At 43.0% G+C, this 11,648-nt stretch overlaps 1 protein-coding gene across 1 annotated transcript; it reads right to left on the bottom strand.

Moving 5' to 3' along the window:
• Positions 1 to 5,897: 5,897 nt before the first annotated feature.
• ZNF281 (zinc finger protein 281) lies at positions 5,898 to 10,540 on the bottom strand. The gene has a single exon (XM_063344778.1). The coding sequence runs from the start codon at positions 10,250 to 10,252 to the stop codon at positions 7,610 to 7,612; it is 2,643 nt and encodes an 880-aa protein (XP_063200848.1). The 5' UTR covers positions 10,253 to 10,540; the 3' UTR covers positions 5,898 to 7,609.
• Between the last annotated feature and the right edge of the window lie 1,108 nt (positions 10,541 to 11,648).

Below are 11,648 nucleotides of genomic sequence, written 5' to 3'. Positions count from 1 at the left end.
TTGTGTCCTTTCTGGCGGAGAAATAATAAAAAAAAAGAACAGCTCTTTGAGAAGCTTGTGTCAGCTTCATTGTCAAGACAAAGGTCACTGCATTCCTATTCATGATGACCTACAACTGTACCCATTTAAAGACTTCATTATGCTATATTAGAGGGACCTCTTTCTCAGAGGTTTTAATTTAGCTTCATTGTGAGAACAACAAAACATGCAAGCATCAGAATACAGTGTTAAAAACAGTAAAGACCAATGATTTTAGCTACCACCAGTCTCACTCCACTTGCCATCCACTCTTAAGATGACGTGTGAAATATGATTTCCAGAACCATGTAAAACAAAATATGAAACTACTTTTACTCTAAAGTGCCTCTCTAAACTCCAAAACAAATAAATAATCAAATTCAGTGTACCTACACAAAAATGACTGCAATCTCGCAAAAAATGAGACGAGTAATTTGTTTAACCCTCCTCTCCCCACACTAATATTATAGAAGTAAACCTGGAAAGAATTTTTAATTAAGAATGCTCAGGAAAAACTTTTAAATCACCTACACATTTCATACACACTTAACTCTCGAGATCACTAAGTGTACCTGTTTAGTTATAGGGTTTGATGGACCAAGTACATGAACTGCTTCATGATATAATTTGACCTAGCTTTCTAAGGCTGACAAATTTCTTAAGCTAATTAGGGTGAATATTTTTAGTGACACATCTCCATTGATTACTGTTGAATAACCCCCTGGACTAAAGCTGGCCGGACCTGAGCTAGCAGAATTTTGGCACAGATACCTGCATATCATTTTCACAAAGTGAATCGATACTTGCAAATGGCAGGTCCTCAAAAAAAACCCAAGGTGTTCTAAGAAACAGAGCTTGCCGTGCTGTGTCTCACACTTCCAAATCACTGACCACAGCCCAGCTGCAAGAGGAAGGCCCCGTTCTCCCTACCAAGAGAGAGTCTTAAGACACGATGGGGCCATGAGCTTCTATGAGTAAAGGTGTTATCACCAACCTCACCAAATTCCAAGCAGACAGCTAACGCAATATAAAAGCCCCCTTCAACTACATAAACTAATCCTTATTAGTCTCGTTTTCCAGTATTACCAAGCACTTCCTAACATAATATATTAATAAGATTGTATAATATATTCTAGAGATCCATTTTGTTTAATAGATAAGAAGATCCATAGGCATATTTTACCCACCATAATTTAAAGCACCTCAGCAAAACATGCAAGATGTTTTATTACACATCTATATATTTCCCCATTACACAAAAGCAAATTAAAGTGATTCAAACCTTGTCACTCATGAAGTTGCATATGGATTTCTTTGCAAATTCTACTCTTCAAAATAGGTCTCCTGGTTTAATTCCCACTCAGAACGTAAGAACATCCAAAAAAACTCCCACCTGTGAGCTTTTTCCCCTCCAGAAAAAGATATTCAGAATCTTTGAGCAGACTGAGCCATCCTCACCATCAATATAATTTCTGGCCATACGCCAGCAGCCGCACACATAATGTCCCAGTGAAGACTCTAACCTCCTATCCACTGGGAAGAAAATACAAGCAGAGAGAGAAGTACACACTGCAAGGAGAAATAGTGGGATTAAAACCAACCAGGCTTCTGACCTTTGAGGAAAATCAAAATGAAATTTCTTTTGCCAACAGCACAAAGTAAAGGTTCCTTCTGAACAAGAACACAGGAATAGTCTGAATGGTAATAACCTAGCTTTAGATAAAGCAGATTTTAGCATCGAAGGTGGCACATGTGCTACCACAGAATATCCGACTCTTGCTGCAGATCCTGCATATTATCTATTATATGCCTCATTAGTTCACAGAATGTTTTGATATTTGTAGCAGTAAATAAGACACTATTTAAAATACATTTTAAGGTAAGATAGAGTATATTAAAATAATCAAAGAAATATATTCTTAAATTAGTTCTTAATTCTTTCTTCATTTGGAGTGGCTAGATATTTTATCAAATTTCAGACCAAGTCTCCAAGCACACAGGCAGCTTTCTAGTGTAGCGTCATACCATTACTTCAGACACCTTGGGTTTAAAATTACCAAATCCACTGGAAATCTAATAAAACCAAAACACTGGAAAGTAAGTATATGAAAATATACTAGTATGCTAGATACAAAAATTTACATTACCATAAAGATTATGGATCAAGCATTATAAGTTAAAAAAAATACCAGAACTAAACCTTCGTTTTAATCCTGAATTCACCCCATCTTGTATGTGCGTTATGACACACTGATTACGTGATGACACGGTATTTTTTCCAAGCAACACTGCCTTGCTGTTCGTATCCACAACGACTAGGATGAGAACACTCAGGGAATGAAGCAGGACTGTGCTTAATGAGGCTGCCGTCTGCAGAACCCGGTTTCACTTGTTGCAGATGCCAGATTTACAGTGAACTCAAGAAAAGGGAAACGACAACCTGGTGATTGAGACTCCTGAACGTCACCTTAGAGGATTAAATTACCCCTTGACTCTGCACCACAGTTTCTACCTGATTCTAGACAATCAACTATTCCACATTTCCTAAGCTGGTAACTATTCCTCAATTTCTCTCCATGCAGACACAGTCTGAAACAGCAGGGGTCCTATACCAAGGAACTCAACTTCAATCAGTGTCAAAGAAATGAAATTCCAGTACCTACCCCTCCAGGTCACAGGTATCACAATGAAGCTGGGCATTCAAAAGTACATTTTTAGCATCAGTATCTATAAAACCCCTAAGATCAGAATATCACTATAAAGATATGAAAAAATAAGTTTTTCTTTTGTAACGTAGACAGACATTACTGTCTGTGATAAAACAAACAATTCTGAAATAAATCTGCGTTTTAACTGCAAGTGAAAAAGAGGACACAAGAAATATGTCTTGAACACCATGAATAACAAAGTGGACCACAGCTGTTCACGTGGTAAACAGGGTATATATATCCTGTGTTCCAAATGCTGCGCACAATACTATACCTTATTTTCTTAAGTATTTGTACAAAAAAAAAATTGCACAACAATCACCTTAGTATAATATTAAAAATGAAGACTCTACAGTTCATGTAAGAAGCCAGAAAAAAAATTCCAGTCAGAAAATACGCAACATCCACCCCCATACAGGACACATCAGAAGAAATCGCCACTTGGACTAACATACCAAACAATTGTAATAGCTCCATCTGGTAACTGGGAGGGGTCACCTTTGGAGATACAGTCACCAAACTTTCAAATCTCTGAACGTAAAAGCATTTTCAAAAACTCTTAAGTTGATTATTATCAGGTTTTGAAGAAGACTGATTCAACGGGGGACACCCATCAACCTGGAGTCCTAGCTTGGGAGGGGGATGATTCTCATTTGTTTTGAAAGAAGATAGTTTTTAACGAAGAAAAGCCCAGTGGAACAAGAAAGTTTTCTTCCTTAATCTTATTTTAGGAAACACATGAGTAATTTTTGCAGAAGTTTCCCAGAGAAAGATAGAGTGAGACAGGCAAAGCCTGGAAAATTCCAGCCCAAATGGTTAAAGCTAGTAGTCAGCAGGGGCTGAAAACAGAATCTTCCATTTTAAAGTGACCTGGCTCCCTTCAACACATACAATAAAAAGCAGCGAGGTAGTAACTTACACATTCTCCCACATATCTTCCCAGATATAACAAACATTTCCACAGTTACAACTGCAACTTCACATGAACAATTCTGATTTCTACTTGGTGGGAAAAAATCAGAAGCATCATTCAGACAAATATACTGTTTTCATGCGTACAATATTTGGGGCGGGGGAGACCAAACAACTGAAACAACAAAAAACCACTAATGGAATACACTGAATTATTCCAGTATTTTCTCAAGGTCTCCATGAGGCATCAGGCAGTTTTTCTTCATCAGTAGTCCATAAACCTGAAATTACGGTCTCCCTTTGCACCACCATATTTTCACTTTTTTTCATTCCCCTTTTATTTCACTAATGTCTTACTCTCAAATTTCACCCACTACCCCCAAGTCTCTTTCAATTTAAATAATTCAGAAACTACTACAAATTTTATCTCACTCTTCTAGATCATCTGCAAGCAGGTGAGACGTGCACTTTTAGTGGCTTGGAGCACACAAGTGTATTCACAATTCAGGGTACCACAACGCACTTGTTCCAAAGCAAAAACATGTTATACTATAATATGAAGCATAACAGTTTATGTACAATTTTCTATCACCACATGCATCAATTCTTTACACTCCTGCTAGTGGTAGGAAACAGGTTATCATTTCCCTCCCGTAATTCCTTCAAAACAAACAACTAAACCAGGAATTAAAGCAGGGAAAAAAAATTCAAGGGGAATTTTGCTTTCCTTTTTCCTTCTCTCACCACCACATCCCTAAATAAAGCTTTAGTCCATGTGTGTTACTACATATAGTTCTTCCTAATATCTAGTGGGCAAAGCCATAGCCTGACTTCTATACACGTTACTATATCCTTAACCTTCACTATTTAAATAAAAATAAATTTGAACTCCATTAAATTGTGAAAAGGTCTCATTCTGTTCTATCTAGAAACAGTTTTGAATGACTGCTAAACTGTGGAAAGAACATACATAATTCCAATAATTTTCCCCTCGCATTTCCAGAAATGATTCCTAGCAATGTTCTGAATATTAAGCATTTTGCATATTTCATATTTACTTGGAAAAGTTTCCATCCTTATTTGCTTTTCAGCATGACAATGATTTTTCCCTTGTCCGTGTCCTTGCCTTGATTCAAACTGCTGTCTTCCGTTCTTCAATAGTCTACTTTTCAACCATTCTGAGACCTTCAGCACTGCTACTCTTATGTTCATATACAAAGCTGAAGAAAAAACACAGATGAAGGAAGTCCACAAATTATCTTCAGATTACCTAAAATGCTTTTAAGTGCTTTGCTATAATACTATTTCTACTAGGCTTTCCTCATAACGCATAAGTTAGAGCAGGAAAAAAAAAAACAACCAACCAACAACAAAAAGAACAGATAGAGGACTTTCTAAAATCTTTACTTAGAACAAAATTGTATTATATATGTGTCATTCTGGATTTCCAGCAATTACAAAATGTCTTTGAAGTTAACAATATGCAATTTATATATTTTTAACCAAAATCATATATAAAACCCCACGGATTTAAAAAGATGAGGTTGTACAAATGGTTTAACTTAAGGAAATGTGTTAGTTTTTTTGCCTTGGAAACTAAAGGTATGAGATAGAGCCCTGATTTCTAAAATAGTGCATTCAGATTATCTGACTCAAAGAAACTGAAGGAAGAAATTAAGATGAAAACATGCCAGTAAATTTTGTTATTCCTTCTCAAAATTTAATCTCATAACATTTCCCTAATAGGTTCTCAAAAGTGTGGCTGGATAATAGAAGTGGTATCTTTATGATTTTGTGAATAATGGGTTTTATTAGTATTAAGTTAAAGCAAACAGCCAGAACAATACATATGAAACTTCTACTACACACAATATAAAGAATGTAAATTATAACCTCTGTAAAACAAAAGAAAAGGTACTGAAAAAGCCAACACAGTGGTTATGGACTATTCCATCCCTGATAACAGGCCGGGTTCTGTGTTCAGAGAACAGTTGTTTTCTGCTTATTTAAACTGAAATAGGGTGAAATACATAATCGAGTATAAAGAAAAAGTTAATGGAGTTACATGGATTCTATGAGAACAAATTCTAGATTAGTAAGAAAAAAAAAAAAGGCAGTTCACCTAGTAAAAGAGATTAACAAATGGGCTCAGGTTTCAGTTTTTAGTGGTGAGGGACAAGGGGAGAAATTACCCAGGATTTTTGTAACAATTCATTTAATAATACACCACTTTCATAACAGAAGTGTTTTACACTTGCACAATGTTAATAACTTTATTATACATGGAAGCCTGTAATAGGCTGATTACACAATAAGACTGCAAACAACCACTGGTACTTTCCTGACACCAGAAAAGTACGTAAGACTGAAACATCACCAAGAGTACATAAAAAACCATCAGCATAAACATCACCAAAATTACATTAAAAAACTAATCAAAAAATACATTTGCAAAAAGTGGTTCAGAGCAGTGCCACTGCCTTTCAGCAGCTTTGAATGGCCACCAGTATTTCTAGCAGGTTTCCGTGGCTCCACAGGCATTAATCAGGATTCACATATAATAAATAATGTACCACAAAATATACATAAAGTAAGGCAATAATTCCAAAGAAAAGTTCTGTTGATATTAACAAGCCACTCAAGTTCTACTTTTGCAGTTGATGCCATCACCAGAAACCTTTGATGGAATTGCAGCCTTAGGCCCTACAAGCCTGCAACGCTCAACTGCGGCAAACCTCTGCATCCGGACAGAGCTCCAGTGACACCACTGGTACGCTGCTGGGACAGGGGTTCACGTTAGCTGATCCTGATGCAGGACAGGGGCCTTCGTATGTACAATTGGGAGTATATTATTTCTTACCGTACATGGAAACCTTGACATAATTCTAAAACATGTGGGTGTTCGTTGTTCTTAATCTGATGTCATAAGACATCAGAAAGTACACAAGAAGATATGCACTTTCTGGAATGTAAATCTTTTTAAATACTAGCTATTAAATTGGGGTGAGAGAGTGAGTAGGAAAGCAGGGGGGGAATAAAAAGGTGTAAATTAAGGGGGGGGAGAAACAAGATCAAGTCCAGAGGAATTGGGAGCACAACAAAAGAGAAGGAACCTTCTACACTTAAGAGAATGTGGAAAAGGGGAAGAGCAAGAGACTGACTTTTTTTGAACCACGTATAATAAAAAATGTATCCCAAAAGCATATCTGGATTACGACTGTAGTTTCAAGTTGGGGTTCTCGTGACATGAACCAGACGCACACGTTTTGTTCTCATGGTTTGTGTCAACAGAATCTCTTTACGGAATTACAGTCTTACAGAGGAGTTCTGGGGACATTATTGTTTATATTAAAGCTACCACTCTGGGCTCTTGGTACAGACCCAAGAATATTTGCTCCACCTGCCTGGAACGAGCATCACCTGGAAGAACAAGAGTACTTTAACAGCAATGAGATTTAGGTAGCAAAATTCTTTCAGATCAGCCCAGACATAAGAAACAGCAATTTGAAATGTCATAGATCCCTTCCTCAAAAAGCTGAGATATATTTGTCACTATCTGTAAATTGGAAGTTCCAATACACTAGTGGTGCATAGAATTCCCACGCTTCATTACACTTTCCTGAGAGTAAAGCAATTAGAATAAACCTTAGTCCTAGGAACAAAGTTAATTTTTTGCATTTTAAACTTTTGGGCTATTCCCTGACGTTCTATATAATGTAAATTTGATTGCTAAAAATTGTCACTTGAACAAAAACACTATTTTAATCTATTGATTTTTGATTAAAAACCATAATAAACAGATCTAAAAAAAAAATCACACTAACAAAATAAACTAAATATGAAAACTTGCATTGAAAGGGCATGTTACATTATTCTGAATAGGACCGTGTAGAAACATTCCAATGGCAGTGTTGTCAAAGTAAAACAAAATTACATTAAGAAGACCCCACAGCCTGGTGACAGTCAGGACCTTACCTGTAACTCTGGCTGGTTGGGGTTTTTACTCGTGTACTACATGGCTCACTTACATCAGACATCATATTTGTATACCCTGAGAAATCTGACACTGAAGTCCTTACCCTATGGTCCACTTCTCCATTAGAGTTAGTGATAAAAGTCATTGGCACCCTGCTGCCCGACTTAAACTGAGAACCAAACGCTTGTGCAAAGTTCTCGATCTGGTAGGTTGCTCTAGGCTCTATGTCCTTCTGAGGGTCTATCTGGCTAGTTAACTCCTGAGATGGGATCTGAAAGCTCGTTGAGGATTCTAAGTTTTTCTGTTCCTTCTGGCCAGTCAGTTTCTGAGACGTCGACTGGTAGTTAGATGAAGTCTCTAAGTTTTTCTGCGGATCAATGAGATCATCCAGCTCTTGAGAAGGAGTCAACTGTTGATGCGTAGCCTCCAAAGCAGACAAATAAAAGCCTGGCTGAGATCCAAGCAACATCCCAAACGGAGGTTTTGGCAACGCAGTTGGCAATACTGAGGTAACAGATTGGCTGAAGCCACACTCAAGCGGAGATGTAGTGTATATCTGTTTGTCTTGAAACAGAGTGTGGTTATGGAGAGTAGAAGACAAGCTAACAAATTGGAAGCTGGGTCCAAAAGCAAAACCAGTGCTATTGGTTGTTCTTTCAAAGGCTTGTTGGAGGTATTTGGAGTATTCTTGCAACATGCTTGCCTTATCATTTGAAACTGTTTGAGAGTTAGGGCTCAAATTTTCTTCTTGAACCATCTCTGAATGTTCTCCTGAGGTGTGCAAGTCCACACGCTGTTCAGTTATACTGAAAGGATCTTCTTTCTGGCCTTCTGATTTGTGAGAGTACTGGTCCAAAAGGCTCTGTAAGACTTCATCGGGAATACCAGACTTGTCGTGGCAAGACTTTATTTCACTGTTCAAAGAGGCTGAATCAATAAGAGATAATGGAGCTTCGTTATCCATAACACTAACACCTGCAGACTGGATGACGGACTGCTGGGAAGTCATGTGTCCGACATTAATTGAAAAGGCACTGTTACTGCTTGCAGTTTGTAGATATCTTCTTTTCTTTGAAAACTGCATGGCATCATCATAATTGCTACTTATTTGACCTGGTTTACCACCTGTACTTTGGAGAAGGCCAATAGTTTCTACACCGGTATTGGCTACTAGGCCTAGAGAGCCACTCTGTTTCCCAGAGAGTGGTTTTTGCCCCAAAATGTCTGGCAGTGGTGATACAAAATTAAGGTAATTTTTGTCTGCCTGTTTTCTGCTTCCTTTTTTCAAGACCAATTTTGGCACCTTTTTCTGAAGTTCTTCTACGCCTGTGCCAACTAGACCACCACTGGAAGACACAATAGGAATATCAACTGCATAATTTGGCATGGCCACATTACTTGTAACTTGAGATTCGGTTACTTTGCTGCTACACTTGTTTCCTTTGTTTTCAGTGGATATACTTTTTGTTTTACTTTTTCTCCTTGAGGAACTTGTGTTTCCCTGAGACAACGCAGCCAAGCTACCCATGTTATTTGACGATCCGGGCTCCATTCCAGCACCTGCTTTACCTATGGCTTCACCACATGTTCTCCTGTGCTTCAACAGTCTATCAGTCCTTGAAAAATACTGCTGACAAGTATCACATTTGTATGGCTTTTCTCCGCTATGCGTCCTCTTGTGTCTTTCCATGTGGTACTTCTGGATGAACTTCATACTACACTGGTCGCACCCAAAAGGCTTCTCCCTACTGTGGATCTTCTCGTGTCTCTGCAGCAAGTACTTCTGGATGAAACCCATGCTGCACTGGCTGCACTGGAAAGGCCTCTCCCCAGTGTGAATGAGCACATGTCTGCGCAAGTGATAGGAACTCCTGAAGGCAGCGCTGCAGTGTTCGCAGACATGAGGTTTCTGGCTGGGGGACGCAATGGCACCTTCCCCATCTCCCACCAGGGGGGGTTTGGATGAAGCACTTGGCTTCCGCTTGGCTTTGATTCCCTGAGTTTCTGGCTTTGGCCTCTTTGCCTTCTTGACCTGGGCATCGTGCTTTGGCTCACCCGAGCTCCCAGGGGCGCCCTCGCCTCTGCCACTCAGTAACAGGTCTCGGTGGGGATGCTGGTGCAGGTGGTGAAGAAGGCTGAGGTCCTGAATCACGCTCTGGCCGGCTCCTTCCCCGCTGCTGCTCCCCAGGCCAGGGGGCCTCTCCTCCCCGGCGCCCCCGAAGAGTCCCCCGTAGTGGTGATGGTGCTGCGGCTGCTGCTGCTCCTCCTCCTCCTGCTCGCTGGGCTTCTCTTGCTTGATGCTCACCAGGGACTGCAAAAAGCCCCAGGGGCTCCTCTGCGAGGAGGAGGGAGCGGAGGGGAAAGCCCCCGCCGGCTCCTTCTTGAAAGTCATGTCCTGAGGGGGAGGAGGAGGCGCCGGGGGCTCGGCCGCCGCCGTGGAGGAAGCGGCGGCGGAGGCCGGAGGTAACACGCACTGCGGGGGGTGCTGGGCCGCCGGGGGGGGCGCGGCCGCCCGGGTGAAGCTGGTGACCGGGGGCAGGCGGTGGTTGAACATAACCATGCCGGGGGGAAAGGTGGGCTCCATGGCCGCCGCCCTCTTGCTGCCGCCGCCGCCGAGGAAGCCGCTGCCGAGTTTCATCCCCCGGGAAGGCGGGCCGGAGAGGAGGCGCGGCCCAGAGGGGGCTGCGGGACCCGCCGCCCGCCCGCCCGCCGGACACCGCTCGCTGCCTCGCTGGGCGGGCGCCCGCTCAGCGCCTGGCTCCCGCGGCGGCCCAGCAGCCGCCGCCCGGGCGCATCGCCGCCACCCCCACACCGCGCCGACGGGCGGCCCCCGGCCCGGGCTGCACTTACGGCTCCCGCCGCCGCCGCCGCCTCCAGTTAAAAATAACGCCGCGTCCGCTCCACAATGGAATTAGCAGCCCCTGCGCCCCGCACTGCACATGCGCGGCGCGGGGCAGGCTGGGTACGGGCCCGGCCGGCCGGGCCGACAGCGGGCGGGCAGCGCGCAGGCGCGACGGGCCGCGCTCGCGTGGGGCGGTGGGGAGCGGGGGGCGGAGGGGCCATGTTGGTGGGCGCCGCCGCGGAGGGGCCGGGCCCCGCGGCCGCCCGGGAGGAGGAGACGGAGCCGAACGGGCGCGTTAGACTCGCCGCCGCGGTACCGAGAATGAGAGCGAGCGACACCTTCCTGCGGCGCCCACGGGCAACGGGCGGTACCGGCCCCGCCGCCGCCCGGCTAACGGGACCGGGCGGACGCCGCCCCCTCCCGCTGCAGGGGGACCCACGTACGGTAAATTCGCAGGTGCAGCTTCACCTGCGCTAACGTGAGTGGCCCGCCGCAGTCTGTACGAAGCGCGTAAAGTACGCAGCGGCCGCAGGCTTAGCAAAAGTATTTGCTGTTATTAAAAGGTGCAGTTACAGAGATGCTGAAATTCAACATTTTTAACAAAGTCAAAAGTAGCAACAGACGTAGAATCAAAGAATGGTTCGGGTTGGAAGGGGCCGTAAAGACCCTCCAGTTCCAACCCCCTGCCCTGGGCAGGGACACCTCCCACTAGACCAGGCTGCTCAAAGCCCCATCCAGCCTGGCCTTGAACACTTCCAGGGATGGGGCATCCACAACTTCCCTGGGCAACCTGTTCCAGTGCCTCACCACCCTCACAGGAAAGAATTTCTTCCTAATATCTATTCTAAATCTACCCTCTTTCAGTTTAAAACCATTACCCCTCATCTGTTACCACATGCCCTACTAAAAATTCCCCCTCCAGCTTTCAAAAATACTGTGCTTTATCTCAAAATATGCCACTCTATCTCAAAACAATGACATCAGTTGCACCTAACGCCACAGAGTTAATGAAGCTACTCCCAGAAGTGAGACACTACCAAGAAGAAAGAATATTTTAATCTGACCTACCTATCGGGTGTATTTTACACACACGGTTTCCGCACTCCGTTGGAAATCCTCGCCGCCTGCATGCTGGGAGCAGGTCCCCACCATTCGGCCTCTGGCCAGCTGAGAGCACAGCACTGGCCCATCA

This window comes from Chroicocephalus ridibundus, chromosome 8 (genome assembly GCF_963924245.1).
Source record: "Chroicocephalus ridibundus chromosome 8, bChrRid1.1, whole genome shotgun sequence".
Taxonomy (NCBI): Eukaryota; Metazoa; Chordata; class Aves; order Charadriiformes; family Laridae; genus Chroicocephalus; species Chroicocephalus ridibundus.
The sequence above is the reverse complement of the archived record's forward strand: the minus strand, read 5'-3'. Positions and strand labels throughout refer to the sequence as shown.